Source organism: Uloborus diversus, chromosome 7 (genome assembly GCF_026930045.1).
Source record: "Uloborus diversus isolate 005 chromosome 7, Udiv.v.3.1, whole genome shotgun sequence".
Classification (NCBI taxonomy): domain Eukaryota; kingdom Metazoa; phylum Arthropoda; class Arachnida; order Araneae; family Uloboridae; genus Uloborus; species Uloborus diversus.
In genome coordinates this window covers 113,997,152-114,020,085 of record NC_072737.1, presented here as the reverse complement: position 1 = coordinate 114,020,085, position 22,934 = coordinate 113,997,152, and the positions used below count along the sequence as shown (strand labels likewise).

At 34.5% G+C, this 22,934-nt stretch overlaps 1 protein-coding gene across 1 annotated transcript in view; it reads left to right on the top strand.

Annotated features, from left to right (window-relative positions):
• Nucleotides 1–22,934, top strand: part of LOC129226840 (uncharacterized) — a 66,241-nt gene that overhangs the window by 23,878 nt on the left and 19,429 nt on the right. Inside the window, exon 3 of the mRNA XM_054861470.1 lies at nt 22,203–22,351. Within this exon, the coding sequence (XP_054717445.1) occupies nt 22,203–22,351 (149 nt within the window). The remainder of the gene's footprint in view (nt 1–22,202; nt 22,352–22,934) is intronic.

Sequence of the window (22,934 nt, the reverse complement as noted above, 5' to 3'; positions counted from 1 at the left end):
GTCTTTGCGAAGGCCATGAACGACACCTACGAGTACTCTAAAAATAAATCTCGGGATCAAAAAATAAATAAAAAATGTGCAAGTCGAGTGAGATCAGGAAAAGTCAAAGGATTACTCAGCCTTGGTGGCAACGAATGCATCAAACCCTGATGTAATTGGTGACATCTGGAAGAAGACCAAATCGAATACACTTCCACTGTTTGCTAATGAAACTGTTAAGCTCCAACTTTTAGACAATGGAACAGCTGCTTGCACGCAAACAAAGACAAAATAATTTTGCATTTAAATACTTGACTGTGAATATGACTCATCTTATGCTTGATAGCAACAGGTAAGGACGATAGGAGAGACTTGTAATCCGTTTATTACTTTACACACTTGTTCTTTATTGCTGCTAAAAGCATTTAAAGATAAATTGAAATCACTTAGATTCTGATCAATATCTGTATCTCAATACCTCAGTCAATCAATCAGTTCTTCTTTCTTTTGTGTTAGTTTCTCCCCCTGAAATATTTTAGTGGGTGCATAAATGGACTGCATTTCTGTCTAACTATTTGCTCATTACATTATTGCATCATTTACTAACTGGGAATTATATTTTCTGACTGCTTTTGAAAATTTTTTCAGAAAATTCTTAACGAAAATGATGTGAATGATATGTTAATGAAACTTTACAGATTATCAAAAATTAACATAAACTTCGACTTATAAACGTAGAATGTTGTAAAAGATTGTGTGCTCCAGTAACTTTACTGACATTTCGATTCCCCCCGACACAATTGAATACTCAATATTAGAGTTGTAAATAATTATTAATAAAAATAATATAGTTTAATATGTTGTTTTTAGTATGAGAGGTTCGTACACTTAGACCAGGCCGGTTTGCGATTTTTTGAATGCCATGAATATTTTTCAACTTACTGAGAGCGAGGAGCAAGTTTTTTTTCTTTCTCTTTTCTTCATTCTTTTCTTTCTTTTTCCTTTTGTGTGTTTGTTTGTCTTGAGTCTTCGATGTTGCGAGTCGATTCTGTCGTTTTTGACATTAAAACTATTTTAATATGAATGTATTATAACGAAGTTACGGTCAAGAGTCGCTGATAAGGACTTGCTTGAACTCCTTTCAATACGGGTCATCTACCTCAAAACAACGAAACAAAAAAAAAAAAAAAAAAAATTCAGATTCATGTCAAGTATTTCTATTAAAATTTATATTTGGTTCTACCTACATATTGATAGTAAAAAGTAGTTTTTGGTTCCTTTTTCTTCTTTTCTTCCCTTTTTTTGTGAGAGACCCCCCCCCCCTCGCCAAAGTACTCCAAAAACAGAAAAAAGTGAAATTTTGGTACTTTCAAATATTTATTTTTCTTCGCTTCTATGGAAGCTACAGTTCTCATACTAGGTATCATTTCAAAGCCGTCTTAACAGGATTTCATATGATATATCATTTGGCAAGGTAATACGACATTAATATTTCAAGGTCATGAAAATCATTATTTGATCTTGAATATTTTCAAAATTAATTTTTTTTTAATCAGAAAAAAACATTTTTTGCTTACTCATGTGGTCTACACGTGGTAAAAATTTCAGAATGGGGCTGCGCTGGGAGCCCCTTAAAAATTAGTAATGAAATATTTCTGTACCGCAGAATGTTGCAATTTTTCTCACTATGCGATTTGCTAACCGATAAATAGTGATTGAAAATACACCCTTCCTCCATTCTTTTTCGAAATTTGATGCATTTGATGCAGTATAAAAAATTTAATATGCAGTGAGATGGAAAATGAACTCTTGTAACTACCAAAACTTCACTTTTTAGCATTTTTGGAGTATTTTGTGGCTCTCATGCAAAAAAACTAACAGTTATAGAAAAAAAAATTCTAAAAATATGTGAGTGGTCTCACAGATGGAAGTTTTGTGTAAATCGATGATGGTCTGGTTGAGAAGTTCGTTGACTAGTCATGGAATGATGACACACAAGTATTTGTGCGTTCTATCACAATATTCAGAGGTAACCCCTTTATCACTATCTTAAGAACTGTTATGCTTTCTACGATCATGCACTGCGTGTATTTTTTGACACTAACGTCGTAACACGTTGAGTGCTGGATCTTAAATGTTTCCGCAAAAGTTTAAAGCTCAAAAATATTTTTAAATTCTTTTAATTTGTGTATTCTAGGGAAAAAGAGGAGGGAGGGGTAGAGAATGTGAACATGGGGTACTTTTAAGCATAGAATGTTTTACTAAAATAGCTTACTGCAAAAAAATCTTGAAAATTATCGAGTAATGACAGTACCAGTACTACCCAGGGGTGTGCACGGGGGAGGAGAAGGGACACTTGTTGGCCCGGGCCAAAGCATGAAGGGGCATAATATTTTTTAAACTGGGCGTGAAATGTAGAGGTAAACAATATGGAGGGGGGCGGAAAAGTCGTTTGTGATAGGGCCCCAAAAATTCTGTGCACGCCCCTGATCCTACCTTTTGCCCAAACTTTTAGAGCAATGAAACATTTTATGTTTCTGTGGCAGAAACTTCTTTGAGCAGGTGTTGCATTTATTTTATCACTGTCTTTTACTCGTGAAAACATATTTGAAACTAACTGTCTAGCTAAACTTAATTATTGCAAATCATGAACATTTTAGTAAATTTAGGACAATGTTTAAATTTTTTCATTAAAACAAGATTACCTTTTTTTTTTTTTTTTTTTTTTTGCAATTTTGTTCTAAAGTAGGTGATGGGACATTTGTGAACACAAAACCTAGCCACACGTTAATTCATAATTATGAATTTCATGCTATAAAATCTTACCCCAGCTATTTATTTGAAGAGTTAAGAAGCGTAGAACTCTTAGTTTTCTTCACAGACAGCTATTATTAATGTGTCTGTGAAAGAAAACGTCATAACGTCATTTCATAAAGATAAGCTATTTTAGTGAACAAGATCAATAACAAATCTTTTTTGGATTTCGTAGTGTTTTCAAAACTGAGCCGTTCTCTTTGAAAAGTGCCACTACTGTTGGGTCATAAATAAAGCGTCTGTTTATTTTTACCACTCATTCGCGTATCCTTGCGGTTTTAAAATAATGGCGTAAGCGAAAATTGGAGGTAAAAAAGTATGTGTTTGCAAAGATAGCAAAGCAGTATTTTTTGACAGGATAAAAATAATAACTCGACGTTTGAACGAGTCAAATATTAGTACGATGTTTGTCCTCCAAGCAGTTTCTGTGACTGCCAGGAGTCTTCATTTCATTCATAGAATCAGGGCGGATTAACCGTGTAGCAAATGTCGCAACTGCCCCGAGACAGTTGCGACATTTGCAACAACTCCCGAGACCACAGGGCTCGAAGAGGATACAAAAACGAGCATGATAAATGTAAAAATGATTGATAGACAAAGATACCCTCAAAAATGCGTTGCGGCGGGCCCTCCAACCTGTAAATCTGCCACTGCATCGAATGTAATGAAATAGGTAATGAATTTTAAGACATCTTTATGCTTTATGCAATTGTTACTATAAAATAAACTTACAAGTTAAACTTAGCTTAAATAAAACTGGAAACAACGGAATGAAAAGTGATAGCTTACAAAATTTAACAATATCTTGTGGACAAATTTCTATACTCTTGCAACTTTGACAAGAAAAAATAGACATTCTTGTAAAATCCAAATAATCCACCTTTCATTTCCGGATGGAGCACTTTTAAGACACTATTAGCTCAATGCAGAATATGCTTCAATTGAATTCTACCGTGAATTGTTTATTTCCTCTAATTTCAATTGTTAAATTTTCTCGCATATAACTTTGAATAAAAGATTGAAATCATATTTTAAAATTACGCTCCACGTGAGGTTCAAATTAAAATTATTAATATCTGTTTCTGCCAATGGCTAAATAAGTTTAAAAAAACGTTCTACATACTCACGCAGATCTTCTTTTCACTTATTCTGTGTGTGTATGTGTTTTCTTACTGTGCATGAATCGTATAGATATTTATTTAAATATGTTTACTTCTCTTCCCCGCTTATTATTAGAGTTAAAAGGCTCGAATATCTCCGTTTCAGCCGTTTAATTTATATTTGAACTATGCGGGTTCCACTTCATATTTTTAGTAAATTTTAATTTAAAAGGAACTGTAAAAGACCCAATGCTGCGCTTTGCTGGCAAGTTTAATAATTTCAGAAGGCTACTTTTCATTTTACAAAATAAATCGGCAATACGATATACGGTGCATTGTATAGGAACTTTCAATAGGAACGAGTAGATATTAAAGTGGAATAAAACAAGCTGTGTGTGAGGTATTAACAAAACTCTTTTCTTGTGCAGGCCTTTTTGTAAGGCATAGAACACTGTGTAATTATCTACCCTAGCATGTCATAGTGACACGAAACTAAATGGTTCAATTTTCAATAACAAATGCAAAGAACCGGCTGAATTTGAGCGATGACATCGGTTACATTGGTTTTAAGGGCATCGATAGATTGCTGCTTTTTTGTTTAGACCTGTGACTTCAGAAAACCATACAATCGTGTCACTTGTCATGGTGATTTATCATGAGTGACTGAATAATAAACAGCAGGTAAGACAGATGTTATCAAAATATCATGGCCGCCACAGGCCGCCAACATCTATCCGCCCCAATTAAAAGACCGTTTTCGTAAAATAATGGGCAAAAAAAAAAAAAAAAAAAAAAGAAAATAGTTTTTTTTTTTGACAAAGCAGCACAAATATGAGTTGTCTGTTTATTTTTTTGCCGAAAGCAGTGGAATTTGTTTAAAAAAAAATGATGCGTTACTTAGGAAAGCTGATTGAAGAGTTGAAAAAGTTATGGCGTTCTCAAAAAAAAAAAACACCTTCGAGAGATGATAGATAATTACTGAAACACATTGCAAGTATGTTTCATAAACCTGACTCCTTTAATTTCAACGTGTTTTGATGAAATTTTTGGATAAGAAGGATGATAATCGACAATGGGGGGGGGGGGGGGGGCAAGTGGTATTCGAAGACCGAGTTTTTTTTTAAGGAAACTGATACTCCAAAAGTAAAACAGGTGTATAGGCTTTATTCCTCATTCAAAAAGATTCAACACATGCTTTTTGATCTTATGTGATTGCAGATTTTTCACAACCACACAAGTTGGTGAATGATTTTTTAAAAAGAAACTTTCTGCAAAGAAGATGGAATTATTATTTTTTTATCAAACCATTCATGGATAGATTAAGATTTTTTTGTGTAATAAGAAAACAAGCCAACTTTGGGGAACAAACTGCTCCTTTTGAGCGTCATTTCGTATCATCCGTAATCACTTTAAGGGGGCTCATTTGCGCATCAGTTCAGGTACTCTCAGCATATTAAACCTACGAACCATTTTTTTTCACAGATTCTTCTTGCATTTTTTTTAAAAGTTGACTACCAATTAATTTGATTACTTGTATGAAAGCCTACTAATAAGGATATAACTGTTATTGTGACTACTAGTTGACTTGATAGTTTATCGAACTTTCTGTCACAGCTACCTACGCCGTCTACTAATTTGCTTATTTTCTAACTTCATTTAACTGATAGCAACTGTCAGCAAACAGTTTTTTTGCCTAACATTTTCTAATCACTTTCAAATAAAGATACTAATATTTTTTTACCTTGATCAGTTATAAAACAGTAAAAAGAATGTATGTATCGCTTGAGCAAGTCGGGAAACTTCTGAGGGTGCTTGGTAAATTCAAATAAGTGTTGGTACGAAAGCGTAAATCCAAAAGATCAGATAAAAGATTAATTCTTTTTTAAATCTAAAGACTTTATCTACACTGTAAAAAAAATCCGGAAACGTTTCTGAGTATATCGTGCAGCTGTGGTTCATGAAAGTTTCGAAAACGTTTCCGAGTATTTCGGAATTCTCCAAACAATTTTCAAAAACGTTTCCGAGAATTTCGGAATCCTTTTTCCGTGATTTTTTCTAAATATAATTCTTTATTATAGTATTGCATACCATATCAGTTTCAATTCTTTCATATCTAACAGCAATAATACAAGCAATTTTAGAATCATTCGTGGATTTTTTTTTTTTTTTTTTTTTGAATTTCTAATGACAAATAGCATGGTTAACAGCATAAGATATGCACAGTTATAAATTTTTGAAAAATTATGAAATAATCTAGTAGTTTCATTCCTAATCACAAAATCGTTCCAAAAGAGATTTATTGGTTAGTTGCTCGAATAGGTTAGTGAAGTTGCTATAAATTTCGTAGTTGCTTCAAATTAAAAGTAAAATATATGTTATTAATGTTGATGATTCCCTTTTTACTTTCTTCTATATCTAATATATAGAAGAAAGTATTGGATTCGTGCAAATTTTCGAATTTCGAATTTTGACGGATTCGAACGTTTTGAGGTGTGCTCAGTCCATTTCGACTATTTTTGGAAAATGTCTGTCTGTCTGTGTGTGTATGTGTGTGTGTGTGTGTATGTGTGTGGGTGTATGTGTGTGTGTGTGTATGTGTGTGTGTATGTGTGTCACGTCTGTGTGTGACCAGTTTTTTGTGGCCGCTCTACAGCAAAACATACCGCATGAAATCGAACGAAATTTGGTACACATATGTGCCCCTATGTGAACTGGTGCCCATTGGTTTTTGGCGTGAATTCCTCCAAGGGGGGTGGAGCAATGGGACGTTTTTTGAGTTTTGCGTGACTGCTATTCCCCAGGATGTAACTGGCGGAATCAGACAAAGTTTGGTCCATATGTTGTCCCTAACAGGTACAGATCCTGATTCAATTTTGGTGTCAATAGCTCAAACGGGGGTTGAGCTATAGAACGTTTTTTGCCGTCAATTGTGACTGCTGTATCTTAATAAATAATGAACGTAATCAAACAAAAATTTATCGACAAGTAGCCCTTAGAGGGTATAAGAAATGATTCTATTTTGGTGTCAACAGCTGAAAAGGGGGTGGCGCAATCGAACGTTCTTTTTTTCCATTGTGAGTGCCATATCTCAAGAAGTAATGCTACGTTCTGGATGAAATTTGGAGAAAATATGAATCCATATGTAAACAGGCGTTTGTTTAATTTTGGCGCCAATCGTTCCATGGGGGGGCTGATTTTTTTTTATTTGTGTGAATAAAAATAGCTTTTTAATTGCAACAATAAGAAAGATAAATCGTAATAGACTGTCGTCTGCGTTCAGCTCGTGCTTTTAATTGCATGGAAATGATCCGAAATATTATCTCAATGATTTTAAATTTTTAACTGTTTCCATCTTGATTTTGTTAACAGATAAATGTTGGTAATTATTTTAAGCAAGGCTTTTAAAATAATTTTCAATTTTCATTCTTTGCTTTGCTTTTGAGATAAATCAGGAATTGGGATGGTCATCAAGTTTTGGCATGTGTAATTTTGTTCTCGTTTGGAATATTGGTTCCTCGTTAAGCATGGGGAGGGATCAGAATTATAAGAAAGATATAGAAGAAAGTTTCGTGATGGCCACAACATACTAGTTTTTACAGTGTGCGCAAAATGCAATGTATATTTTATTTATTAAAACATTGAACTCTATTACATGATTATTCCATTTCATATATACGAGAATCCACCCCCCACCATAAGAGTGATGGTGCACCCATAAAATGCTATAAAGCGCCCCCCCCCTTAAAAAAGCAACCCCCTGAAAATGTCAATGGCACAGTCTGTGTGGTGAACGCCCCTCGTCTTCTCCCCATATGTACATTGTATATTAATAACATAGTTTTTTAAAAATGATCACTTTTAAAACAATGACACGAAATAATATTACTTTTTATTTTGGCATGGAAATGCAGCTGTTCAATTTTTGCCACTGACTCATTCCTCCTGACTGTCCTACATTAAACTAGTATGCATGCAATATGTACTGTCCTGGGGAAGACAAATTATAGGGACTTGCTTCTTAATTTAGCCGAGGTAAAAAAAAACCCTATTTTTAATTTTAGGTTTAAGCTCTTGTTTAATGCATATAGTTTAGCATATGGTGCGTTTGGCCCAATGTAATGCATATATTAGAGCTTAAACACTCTCTATTTAGTAAGTAGTTTAATATCTTTTGGTCTTTTGACCATATTTATCGAATCTTCCACGGCTAATGAGCTCCGAATTCAACCTTTCAACTTTATTCTAATAATTGCTACTTTTAATTTTCTTTTTCTCATTGCTATTTATTGCTTGTATATTTCATATATATACAAAAATATATTATTGAGAAATAATTCTTGTTTGTTATATTTGCAGCTTCTTTCCCTTAAGGGCAAGTACATTGCAACTAAAATAAATCGTACTAATGATAATCAAAGTATCATATGCATTATAAATCAAAGTATCATATAAATTATAAGTCAAATACTTTAATATGGTGTAAAAATACAAAATTATTTATTTTATTAAGTCTTTTTTTTTTTTTTTTTTGCTTTTGGTAAAATTGAGGCTCGTAAAACGAAAAAAAAATGAAGACACTTTTAAATACATATATGAATCTATTTGTTAAAGAAATGAATACACATTTAACTAATTTAAAGCGTTTCGCTAATGCAAATATTTAAAGAGATATCGTCATTTAGATAATACTGAAGCAGTATGTTCCTAGTTACAAGAGATAGTTTTTTTTTACTTCATACAATCTAGCTACACTGTTTACAAGAGAATGAAAACATGCACCCTTAAAGACGAACTATCAAACCTGACAATTTGCATATTATAACATTTAATTCATAATGCTTGATACATAAATGTTCTGCCAAATATTAACTGAGATTGACACATAAAAACAAAGTACACAATAACACTTATTTAAAGTTTTTTATAATCTTCAATTCATAAATTTTACAGAATAAAACTAGACATACTTGCACTTTAAATATGTGTTCTATGTAGTGTAAAATATTTTCAAATTGCAATAGTTCACAACGAAAAAATGATACTGAGGAAAATAGTTTTTTTAACGAGATTTATATGAACTAAATCACTTTGAAGTAATAGAGTTGCAAAGCGACTTACCTATTCGTCGGTGGTGGTCTTTTGCAGGCTTTGGTCACCAAAAAGGTGATTTTTATGACAGAATAAAATTCTGCCTACAAAAATTACCCGTTTGGTAAAAAGAAGAAAAGTATCCATGAAAAAAGTAAATTACCTACACAAGTTATGCGACGCAACGAATTTACATGGCGTCCTCTCGGCAGTTATTTGGTTTTTAATTTCAGTTTGTATTCCTTCCGCGAGCATGCGTCGAGAAGTTGCACTTCGTACTTAAAAATAAGTGACATAGCTTCAAATTCAATCTCATGACGATACATTAGCAAGAAAATATAAGACTTTAAAATTATCTTCAGTGAATTCATGCGAGGAACAAAACTTCTACTAATCCCCTTGATGAGTGTTACTTCGCACTTGTTTCAGCACTTGAGTTAGCACTTGTTTTCATTGCGTACTTTCACGAGTTTCAGTTTGGATTTACTGCTGGACTATAAAATTGCCGTGTGAGCTGCGCATGCGTCGACTCTTACTTCCTTGTTAAACGGGAAAGGTTTTTGATAAGAGCAGAAAACTGCTGAGGGCGTACGAATCTGTGTATTACGGAAAGCTTTTTTGTATATTCAGAGAGTTTTCCGAGATTTTTTACAGTGTAAGAAAGCTTGGTTATCACTGAAAAATACAAAATAAAATTAAAACATGATTTATTTGTTACAACACTCAATAATTGTAGTCAATCTTAAAATCTTCATATTAAGGTTAATTCTGAAGCTGCCAATCGAACTAAAATTAAAAATTGAGCCAAGAAATGTAGGTATAGTAAAAGTTATTCGTACAAAACTGTATACCGACGCATTTTATGTAAAATTTACTCCAGACGTACATGTATCCGACCTCTCTCTGCAATATAGTGCAATATTTTTGTTGAAATTTAAGATTTTTTATTGGGGAATTTTTTTAGAATTAAAGTATTTCAATTTTTATAAACTCAGAAATTAAGTTGAGGCGTCACCTAGCAGATGGGTGTCTCCCAGGGGGGGGGGGGGACCGCCCTCTCTCAAGAAAAGTTTTTTGATTTTGAAAAAAAAAATTCTCTCTCAAAACTCTTTCTATAACTCTTCTCTGTGCTTTCAAAAATTGACAGCAAAGGATTTGATCAATATCTATTTTTTAAACATTAAAGCAGGGCCTTATCCAGAGGAGGGGGGAGGAGGCACCTCCCTCCGAAATCCAAAATGTTTTGTACCGTAAAACAGAAGTTTCTTTTTTTTTCAATTTCTAATGTTAGAAAAGGAAAATAGCAATATTTTTTATTCTTAATTTTGCAATTAAACGAGTGAAAATTTGAAGAAATACAGAAAAACAATTCTAGTTCTCAATAGCTGCAAAGCATACTTGAAATTTAGACCCTTAATTAGGACTTCCTGCTCTTTTTCCCAATTCAATACAGGGCCGTCCAGTGCCAAGGCAGGTCCCTTGTCAGTTTGGTAGACTAGCCCTCCTCCAGGGGTGTGCACAGAAATTTTGTGGTCCTGCACAAATGACTTTTTTGGACCCCCTCCATATTGTTTGCTCCTATTTTCACTCCTACTTTTAAAAATATTGGCCCCCTTTTAGGCTCGAGACAACAGGTGTCCCTCCCCCCCCCCCCCCTGTGCACACTCCTGCCCTCCTCCTCCTAAAACTCTTATAAAACTTACACTGAACCAATTTCGAGCATGGGCCTTCCCTAGGGCCGGGCCTCAGCATCATGTTTTATAGCATGGGTTTTTCGAATTGTTTTGTGCTTCTATGTCTGTTTGTCAATATGTACTGTAATTGTCTGTGATCTTGTTTGTTTGTATGTGTGCGCATTGTTATATGTATATGTTGAATGTTTAAAATAAAGCTCCGGGGGTCCTAAACTGGTTAAATCACTTAGTGATAGGTACAGTGGGCCCCCGGAGAGTGAAGTGAAGTGAAGTTTCTGATTAGGCTTGTTTCTGGTTACCAAGATGTGCCAAATTCAGCTCCTTGATACACCCTGAGTAAAAAATGCAAAAATCATGATTCTCGCGTTTTTATAGCATATTTTTTAAGATAAATTTTTGTGACTGATATGTTCCTTGTCTTGCCATTTATTTAACACCGAATTCAGTATTTTGGAAGTTCTTTTGTTATTGCTTGTTTTTATCTTACTTCTACTGCATACTGTTAATATCTTAAGCGTGAGGGGGGAAAATAACACTTACTTTACTTTATTTCATTTTCTGCTCTACTTTTGATTGAAAAAAAACTTGTTTGCTTTGAGAAATAGTTCATTACATTTATTTTTAATTTAAAATGGGTGTGTCTTACGAAGTTATAATCATTTTGTAAGACTGTGCAATCAACTTCTGAAAAGTGCAAATAAAAAGCTTTAAATAATTTCAACTGTTCTAGAGTCATTGAAAATTATTTGAGTTTTTGAAACTCCTTGAAAACTTCTACAATTTCGTCTCTTATCAAAAAATAAAGTATGAATTGTCCGAATGGCCAGAATATTATTCTTTCGTTCTTATTTTCTGAATTTCTACACCATTTCTTTTAAACCATTGTATGTAATTTTTATACTGTAGGGCATTTGATGAAAAGGGGATGGGGGTGATGTTGGAGAAGTGATCAAAAACAAACTACATTAAAAGCCGATAGAGCAAATGACGATGTGCTTCTCTTTTCTCCTCTCTCATTTTTCCTCTCTGTCGATTAAAATGTCAACGATTTTTCGAGTAAGCAATTTTTATTTTGATTGATCTGGATTTGCAAAAGAATGCATAACTTTTAAAAGACTTTGTTTGCCTATTTTTCTTCATATTTTTGTAGGCTCAATTACCACATATAAGGCCTCAAAATACAGATTTTTATATATATTTTTCAAAAAATTTACAGGGGAGAAACCTCCGGACCCCCTAAAATTATGGATGTTCTACATCCGACTTAAAGGGACACTCTCCTGTTATCCTTACCACTACAAAAGGTAAATAAAAAAATATAAGAAATTAAAATAAAAATTAAAATAACAACAGTCCAACAGGTGGAACATTAAAAATCGAGACAAAAAACATCTTCTATGTTAAACTTTTTTTGCATGTATGTATGTCAAAATGTATATGTGTGTGTGTATTCGGGTAATGTGCGAATCTGGGCCCCTCCCGAAAAAAAATTTCTGGATACGGCTTTGCATTAAAGAGGAGCAAATTAATCCTTTTCATTTTTTTTAAATGGGAATTTTAAGTAATTTCCTTGTAGAAATCGCAACTATTGGGTAATTTGATTTTCAAATTGAATTTCTTACGTTGTATGCATCTTAGATTTACAATACAATACAACGTGAAAATTTCTTAAAAAGGAATTATTTCAATCTCTGTTTAGGGGTTTTCCCCCTTCCCATGAGGGGGGGGGAGGGTATTTGAAAAAATAAATAAAAAGCCGAAGTCGGAGTCGGACGTTTAAAAAACCTGGAGTCGACGTCCGACGTCCGACCATTTTTCTTCCGACTCCGCAGCCCTGGATCATCTGTCAGTCACTGCATTCATAGAAAGTCTTCAGGAGTCTTCAAAAGGTCTTAAATTACGTAGATAAAGGAAAGAAATTTTATTGTGATGGAAGTTATATAGCAGAGTTTTAACTACACAGGTCTACACAAATAATTAGTTTAAACTTAGGGTTTGTATTTTTTTTATTATTATTATTTTTTATTTATTTATTTATTTATTTTTTTTTAAACAAAGTTAACCGATTTTCGGCTCTAGCTTGTTCGAATGCCGCCGCAAAACAACTTCAACATAAGGTTGTTCCCATCCTTTCGCTTAAGGTAGAGCTTAACCCTTAAAACCTCTTTCGTGGAAGTAAGTTGTCGTAAAAGCAGTGCCTACTCTAGTTCTTGGTTTTTATTTTTTTCTTCAAACAAAAGTCCAGAAGTTAATTAAAAAAAAAAAAAGCAACGCAATACTTTTGTTTCAATGTAGAGTCACACGATATTAACCAAACTTTTAACATAGTTAAATTCTAGCTAGCATTATCCATATAATTTTGAAGGCCACCTAGAGCCAAGGCGGGCCCTTTGTCAGTTTGGTCACCATGTCCCCCCCCCCCCACACACACAAAACGTTCCAAATTTATGCTACTGCGATTCAAAATCGGGCCCCTAGTTTCCGACTAGGCTAACATAATGTAGCCCTTCTCGTCGGCGCAGATTATTTTACATATAATACGTTTTGGTTACTATTGCTTACGCATTAGAGGTTTTCGCATACTGTCAGGGGAGCTCACCTGGGGGGGGGGAGGGGTCATAACGCAGACTGCGCCATTAAAGTTTTTAGAAGGGTGTTTTGAGGGGCATTTTTTACTTTTTTAGAGGGGCTCTTGCATTTTGGGAGGAGGGATGTCATTACGATTTTAAGGGGGTGCGCCCTAGCACTTGGGGGGGGGGGGGCACTCCTACTGCTGTTACGCTAACCCCGGTTGAAAACCACAGCTTTAGTTATTAATGTTTACAGCGTGAACACAATTCTGACCGAAACAATATCCGCGACCTCGTGAAAAGCAACTTGGTCCTGCGGCAACTTATTTTGGGCAAAACGCCGCTCCCACGCAGATCCCGCAGCCAAATTCCGCTACTACGAAACGCGAGCTGCCCGCCCGTACGAGCAAATGTGCCGCCGTCAGCGTCTCTGTCCCGTGCCTCTTGTCATATCTGCAGATCCCATGCCACGCCAGAATAGATGCTTCTCGCACGGGGGGCAAATAGGACGTTGTTGAAGACATGGAAAATTGTGAATGAAGTCTCATTTTCCTCGGGAGCTATTCTGGTGGCAGCGTAAAAGATCGAGTGTTTGTAGCATTTTGTTGTGTGTGAAATTTTTCTCGGTGTCTGTTTCTCTGGTGGTATTTATTTTATTCGGATATGATTTTCTTAAAAATGCAGAGATCAGTGATATAATATTGCTGTAAAAGAGAACGGCGGAAGAAGATTCAACATTGGATTAAAATAATGAAAAAAAATAAAATAAAATAAAATGAAATCATTAAAGAGTAAATTTAGCAAGCGTATTTTTGACCGTGTTTAAACTTCAACAAAGCAACCATAATCAGCGCTTGTAGAATAAAAAATGATTAAGATGCAAAAGAATTTCTCGACTAAAAGGGAGAGGGAGGGGACTAAGATGCAAAACAATAAATAAATAAAATTTTTAAAAAATCAATAAGAAGCGAAAATATTTTTCGCCTGCAAGGAAAAAATCAAAATCATGCACAAAATCTATTGTCAGCAAAAAATAAGAATGATAATAGTGATAATAATAATATAACAGGGAAAGATTTATCGTGTGCGTTAAAAAATAATAATATAAAAAAACAATAATAAAGCTTCATAAAGCAATCGATCAAGTCGCTTGCTATCTTCCATTTAAAAAATAACAATAATAATAAATGAATAAAACGAGAAATATTAAACTACGGTAAAGTGAAATCAATAAGCAATCTTGATTACTCAACAACAACAACAGTAATAATACGTAATAATAATAGTAATAATAATAACAATCGCTTTTCATGGCTATACCAAGATACTATGCACCAGGGCGGCTAGTTAAACCGGTCTTGGAGATCTCGCAGCGCTGTTGTACATCGCCATTCCTTCGAAGTACCGAACTTTACTGCCGGTGTACTTCGGAGGCTTCGCCCCCTTCTTGCCACCTGATGCGGTGAAAGAATGTTTTTAACACCAGCGACGGAGCAGTAATTTATCATCACAGGAGTGCCCTTCCCCCTCAAGAGAAATGATGTGCCCCTCCCCTCAAATAACGAAGCCCCCTCCAAAAAAAAAGCCCCTGTACTTGGGAACCCCTGAATCAGCAGTATATTAAGTAAACCAATTTTTTCCAAGCCGCGCAACGAACTTACCGCTTGAACTAAGAATTATTGCGACAAGGTCAAATTTTCTGTAGAGTAATTTTCTTGCTAGCAACTATTGGCACGATGTGTCCAGCAGAGTTCCGGAGACCTTGAAGCGAATGGAACGTTTCAAATAATTGGAGTTTAAAAAAATGTCCCCTAATTAAGTCATAGAAAAACAAAAGTTGCCTAAATATGAAGACCGAAAAATTACGAATCTTTTGACACCTGGTTCGATCGTCAATTCTCTGGCGTTCGCGTGGAGTTCCAGTCACACACATGCATAGATAGGTAACTACTGATGGATTTTAATATATTAAGGTAAAAACGAGACAAGGAATTCGTCCTGAATTTGAGAAGTCCACTTTTCCGTATACTATCATCGACTTTGTTACAGCAGTCAAATGGATGCCAATGCGATTAAATGCAAAACACACATTAGTTTCTAAAGTTTGTGGCTTATTAATTACATCAAAAGGCATGTAAAGTTTTTTATTAACTTAAACTAAATTTAAGTAAAATTGAGTAAGATTTAGTTGAAGGGAAAGGAGAAAGATAAATCGTCACATTCGGGACACTGACAAGCCGTTATTTTTGTGCTTTTTTCTTTTTTTCTCCCTCTCTTCTGAGCACAGTTCGTGCAAATATGTGCAGGATTCCTATCCTCCACCCGATCCTCCGGTGTTCTAATAAAGACACCGGAGTCCTAATAAGACCAACCATTGCCTTCTTGGGCTACATTCTGTTTTTCTAGGTTATCAAATTGCAGGAAAAAATTTCGGCCCACAGTAATATTTTTCGTTTTGAATTTGTCAACTAAATACATAAATTAAGCTTCAAAAACAATAAAAAAATATTATACTGCTGTAAACTACAGTATACCCTGAAGAAACAAAAATCTAAAAGTAAAATAAGATCTTCGTCGTCTTAACGTGCTGTACGTGTACTTTTTTCTGCGTGCACTGTTCCCTGGCTCCCTGCGGATTAAAAAAAAAAAAACTGCTTGTTTACATTTCTTCGTTATGAGTTAGGTTTTCTGAACACCAAAACTTGTAATATATTTAATAGCTTACATTTTTCATAACAGGGAATTAGATTTTATTATTATTATTATGAACATTATTATTTCGATTGTTTTCTCTTTTTTATCGATTCTTTTAAATTACAATATATCTACGTCTATACTTTTAGATAAATAATTAGTAGCAGGTTTGGGGTCCTGTCGCAATGCATTTAAGAGGACCCTTTTGCCTATGACGGAACTATGTAAAAAACTGGTAACATGTGAATTTTTGTAACTCCTACAAGGGCCTAATGTTTATGGAGGCTCCTTGCAATTGTGACATTAGCTATATCGTAAAACCGCCATTGTTAATATTTAGCATTTTTTTCATGGCATACTAGTTGACTTTTTTTAGAGGATTAAAGTTCAGATTTGAAAAGTGAAATATGCGAAAACCATGAAGTCCATGAGTTTTTAAATATTTACGGATCAACTTTTAAGCGTCCTGTAAAAGGACGCTAGTCACAAACGGGTTAAAAAATAAAAAAAAATTGTATCAGAAGAAATTTTCATTGAAAAGTACGAGTAACACATTAGTATGCTTTATATTTACTTTAGCAATGGACTATTGTTGCTACGTTTTCAAATGAGCAATCCCGTTGCTATAATTCAATTTGTCTTATCATATCTTTTCTTCTCTTTCCTTTTCTTTTATTTTCCTTTCGGTTCTTTTCTCTTCATTTCTTTTCTTTCTTTCTTTCTTTCTTTTTCCCAATTGATTTAAAACGAGCTGATGTGTGCATCACATGACTTCTTTTTACTCCAATTTAATGTCATTTATCCATTATTGGCAATTGCAATGTGATTCAATAAAAAATTTCTAAATATCACCAAGAGTGGCCAAATTAAAACCACATTTAAAAAAAATCGCCAAATTTGTCGTCAAGTTGGCGACAAAACATGGCGACCAAAAGACTGGCAATATATCGCCAAGTGTCCAATTGTAAAACCACTTGAGTTTACATCGAAATTAACAATGATTTTCCCCAAAAAGGGGCAAAAGACCCCTTTAGAAACACTCGAATGCAACCAAAAAGGAGGTGAACAACTAGATCCTACAACGTGTCTACGTACCAAATTTCAACTTTCTAGGACATACCGTTCTTGAGTTATGCGCCATACATACGCACATACGCATGTTCGCACATACATACATACGTACACACAGACGTCACGAGAAAAGTCGTTGTAATTAACTCGGGAATCGTCAAAATGGATATTTCTCGTGTCTATACGTTGTTAGGCACTTATCCACGTGTGGTCGAGTCGAAAAAAAAAAAAAAAAACTCAACGTTCATTCGGGGTTGAGTAAAATGGAAATTGAGGTCGATTTTTGAGTGAAAATTTTTTTCGCGAATACAATACTTCCTTTTTTGTAAAAGGAAGTAAAAAACTATTGGACGAAAATAAGTTCAAATGAAAACTTTTTTTAGAATTTTAGTAATTCAAAACCTTTATTTAAATAAAATCGCACGAACAGTGGCTGCTGTGAGTGATGGATTGCGTGCTATTTTGAGTAACCTAAGGAAAGCCTCTGTCATTGCTTTCCAACTTTTGCATTAAAAAAAGCAAAGCTTCACAAGCAATTAGATACCAGCAGAGGTAAATGAACGAAAACGAGCTTCAAGTTTTATTGCCATATTTTTTAATAAGTGCATTTGTTTAGCGTCCTCATTTCTATGATTTTAGTTTTATGATACCAGAAGAAACTTCCGTCTGCTCCCTCTCTAAGAGAAAAAAAAAATTGAGCGTTTCTTAAAAAGATGATTGACAAAGAGAAAGTGAGAGATTTTTCTCGCTTTATAGCTACCGATTCTCCCACTAATCATCTTCTTGTTATTACATCCGCTCTATTTAAATTTATTACAGATCTTCGGCTGCCAAGTTAAGTAGGAAAATGTGGGGCAAAGTAAAATAGCGGGGCAAAGTGAAATGGTGAAATATTTAGTCCGTTTTTAGCACCACCTATCTAGAAATATTTTAAATATGTAGTAAGTAACACACGTAGTCTACTTCAGCCAGGAAAAAATTATTTCTGAATATCAGAGCATATGATAATACAAACAATTTTCAAAATATAATACTTATAGTGTAATATTTTGATTCAAATCAAAAATTATTTTTGTTACCATAAAATGATAAAGTGCATTTGAAATATCAATTGAACCTTCTAATAGTCGGCGCAATATTCATTTTGTAAATATTAAGCTTATTTGTGTTTTAAATATTTTGCATAATTAGTTAAGTGCATGCGGAGCAAAAAGAAATACAGTAAACTTCCGATTATCCGGAAGTGGATTATCAGCGGGGTGGATTATTCGCGAATCAATCAACAATCAGGAACACATATTTTCGCAGCAAAAAGCAAATACCAATGGTATTTTTTTTCGTCGAAAATTGTAAATTTAAATCTTTACTTATTTGTTTGCTTATTTATTTATTTATTGCGTTCTCTTCGTCGTACATACACTTGTGCTTTATTGATGCGAAGTCCTGTAGTGCAAAAATACGAAACATTTTTACTGTTCTGTGCATATTTTCACTGCTTGCAGAAAACATTATGCATCAATGCAGCCAAGTTTTTGAGGAAGAATAATTTTTCCTTATTAGTCGCTTATTTTAGCCTTCTGAAGTTCATTAGCGACTTTTATATAACACGGCACTTCTGCCACCCAATTCCGCGGATAATCGAGAGTTTAATGTAGTTCACTGCGTTTAATCATGTACTCCTTTACATATTCATTTTTAATTAAATCATTTACATTCCTTCATTCAACAATTCACTTATTTAATCATTCATTCATTACTTTATCCCCTCATTTATTTTTCAAAAGATTTTTCAAAATATAATCAAAAATATTTTTTAAAAATTGAATTGGAAATTTTTCATTACAAAAATATTTTATCCTTCACTTTTCCCCATAAAGAAATGACATTTTTCCACTTTTTTTTTTTTTTTTTTTTTTTGAAGGCACGAATTTACTGCCAAAAAAAAATAATAATAATGTTTCAATGCCCGTAGTTTTCGAAATAAATTTCCAATTTTTACATTTTGAAAAAGCTATGTCCCTTTAACTGTATCTCTTTGCCCCTTATTTTCCTAAAAATACAGTAGAACTCCAATTATCCGAATCAATTGGGACAGGACCCCCATTCGGATAATCAACAATTTGCATGATTGTATTTTTTCGGAAAAGAGGTCTATTTCAATCAATTACTGTATGTATGTTGAAAATGAGGAGAAAAAGTACTAATTTCAAAGAAAAAGAGCTTTTAATTAATCAAATAGAAAGGTCACGTTTTTTCTGCTAAGCATATACTTACAAATGTTATGCGTTAGCAAAATATGTAGGGGAGTTGGTTGGTTTGATTGTGTTTTTTGGCGCAAGAGCCTTAATAGGCTATACTGCGCCAAACGATTGTTAAACTGTGAAAGAAGAGCCAAAAAAGTGATTTTTGTTTAGGAACAAAAGGACAAAAATGTCAAGAAAATTTTAAAAATTAGCCAAAATGAGCACTGAAACGAAGATTTAAATTTTGATTGAAGAACCGAGAGAAATATCTGAGAAACAATTTTGCGTAATATAAAAAATGTAAACAAAGCAATGGCAAGACAAAAATCAAGGACCTAAGGACGAGCACTAAATCAAAGACAAAAAGCCAATCTCCTGAAGGAAAGGGAACAATTTCGGATGGGGGGTGTTTCCTAACAGTTCCTTCAAAGATGGATGGAGCTAATAGAAAAATTTAAAGCGAATATGATTGATATCTGGGCAATCGGAGAAGATATGCGAATGTCTGATTGATATTTCATGAGTTGTATATTGGAGCAGATTCGCGGCAAAAGAGATGTTTGTGGTTGAATCTTGTGTGACCAATGCGAAGACGGGCTATTACAACTTGTTCTCTTCTGGTGATCTTTGATGACTTGAAGCCTTTCGCCGAGGGCTGGATGGAGTGCAAATGTAGAGGAGAGGTTGTAGTTGTACCTTGGGACGTTTCTACCTTGGGACACTGCTAATTTTTAAGAATCTATTTTTAGCAGCCATGTTTTTGTAATCTAGAATAGTAACCTTCCCCACCAAATAGTGCCATAGTAACAATCAGCATCAAATGAGTAAAATTGACAATTTTGTAGGATAAAGAAAATTTCATGACTCCAAAGTAAATATTTTCTTCATTTTTATTTCATTTTCTGTCTTTGTATTTGTAAAACTAATCAGCTAAATTTTATTTTGTCATAAAAGAGAAGTACTTTAATTTTTTTGGTTATAAGAAAATAATGATAGTTCATCTAGATTGACCGTTATTTTGGTTTTTCTTAAACCAGTGGTGTTTGTACCAAGGAAGTTAGAGTTGTACCTTGGGGTTGCCAATCATATTGTACCTTAGAACGCTTTCCAAGGCACAACATATGCATAATTAAGATATGTATGTTATAATCTTATGTAATCTTTTAAACACATTATATATATATATATATATATATATATATATATATATATATATATATTAGGCAATAATTCATTTATTCATTATTCATTATTCCTGATTTAATTCGTTACCATGAAAGAAACATTATTTTTGTTTTTTGGAGCAAAATTGGTTCAAGCATACTATGTCTGTTTCCTGAATAATAACGATTTCCACATAGTACAACAGTATGTGTTCCAAGGTACAATAGGATGTTGTACTTTGGGACAGCTTGGAACTCTTACTTTAAATGGCTGGCAATATTTTACTTTTAAACTGTCTGAATTTTAAAAAATATATTGCCTAGAAATATGTTAGGGAATTTTAATGTGACTTTTAATTTTAAATTTGATTTAAATAATTGACATTAAAAATTAAAATATGAAAAGTGTTACAAGGTACAACACCCTTCCCTACTAATGTGCAATTCGTACTTTAAATGAAAGTCATTGTTCATACTTGCTGAACATCTTGATCAAAGTAAGCGAGCTGATTGACTAGCTTCGTGGAGAAAATGATAATAGTAGCGTGCGCGCGCGTCGACAGAATCATAGTTTTGAGAAGCACAGCATTTTTTTTTTTTTTTTTTTTGGTCAAATTCTAAAAGCGATTTGGATAATCTGAGTTCTTCTGCATTAATATTCTAAATGAAATAGGGTGATCCCTCAAACAAGCTAGGTCCTTCACATCATTATTAGCATCAAAGTAAAACTAGATTTTTTAGACAATAATGACTTTAAAAACTATGGAAAAAAAGGGAAAAAGGTCCGTCCTTCTAGTTAATTCTGAGTGCCTTTTTGCAAATATGCCGCGCAGCCCTTTCGAGCTAGAGTCAGCATCATGATTGCGGAGTAGGAGGGCAAGTGACCGACTCTGACTCTTTTACACAAACCAATCCAATTCCGACTCCGCAATCTAGTCATGATGCTAAATCTAGCACGCAAAAGCTGCAAGGAAGGTATTTTGTAAAAGGGCACTTGGAGTTTTGTACCGCGGTAGTCCTTGTAGGAGCACATACAAAGACGGACGTTCTGAATTGTCCTTTTTTTCTCTAGTTTTTTAGACAATTTTGTTTAAACTATTTAGGAGACCATTTTAAAACTGTATGGCTATTTCAATTTGTTGGCCTTGCTTCGGAGTTACTTGTCTCGCTTTCGATTCTATTACGTGATGAACTAAATATCAAGTACCTTGGAACACAGTATTTATCAATGTCGTTGGGACTTTTTTTTCTTTTCTCGTCTTCCACTTTGAAATGCTGTGACTTGTGCTTAAGACCAGGGTCGCCGAGAGCAAAGCCGGGCCCCTCGTCAGTGTTGTTCCGGGCCTCTCTCCCTCATAAATCTTACAAAATGTATACTACTTGGACAAAATTTATACTACAATTCGGGCCCTCTTTAGGGCCTGGCCCCTAGTTTCTGATTAGGCTGACGTGACCTCTCGTCGGCCTAGTTTAAGACACTAAGCCCGACACTCGTACATCTCGGATTTACTTCCATACCGTTTTGAACTAGGTTACGTGATGGATTTATCTGATTGGTGAATAAGATGTGATTTCCTCCTCATGTCTGGCCGAAAACATCAGAGAAAGAAGTTCAAACAGTATGATAAAAGTCCTGTTTATATTGGGATTTCGGGGGTATCTCAAATTTTTTTTTTGTGTTCACAGAAGAAAATAATTGATTTTTGGAAAAGTAATAATGATATTTTTCCAGTAGTAGTTAAAATGTGCTTGCAACTTTCAAATGTAATCATTTTGTTTTTCGTAGGTGTTTCTTGGTAGTCCATCAGAAGGTGAGCTACACAGAGGAGACATCATTTACCAGATACAAGGTCATGATACCGCTGGGATGAATCACATGGATGCCCATGACCTCATAAAGGCGGCTGGACAAAGATTACAGCTCCTAATTCGCAGGTAAAGAACATATTTTCAACATCATATAAGGGTTGCCCAAATAAAAAGTGGACAAGTGCGATAACATCAGAATGAATGATTCGATTACAGCGCATCTGCACAGTTATATAAAGGGTGGTATGAGGGATGCCTCTCAGATGCCGTTCAGCGGAGAAACCTGTTTGCAGTAGAGGAAATTGTGCAAGTGGAAAGTCGTGCTATCCATGAATGCGTCCAGATCGGAACCACGCGCGGTAGTACGGTTTCTGGATGCGAAAGGTGAGCGTAATGCGGACATCTATCGGTAAATGGTAGCAGAGTATGGCGACCACTATTTAGGTTGTACGGCTGTAAACAAGTGGTGTAAAAGTTTTCGAGAAGGGCGGAAAACGACACCGGATCTGCCGAGATCGGGACAAGAAAATATCGCGATCAGCAATGATTCCATTGCCTTCTTTAATGAAATGATCCAAACTAATCGAATTATTAAGACCTGTCAACTCAGTGACGAACTCAACCTGAGTAAAGGAACGGGCCACCTTAATTCACCCATTCCAGGGCCACTTAAGAGATCAGTACAGGGTAAACGTTTCCATTCGGACGA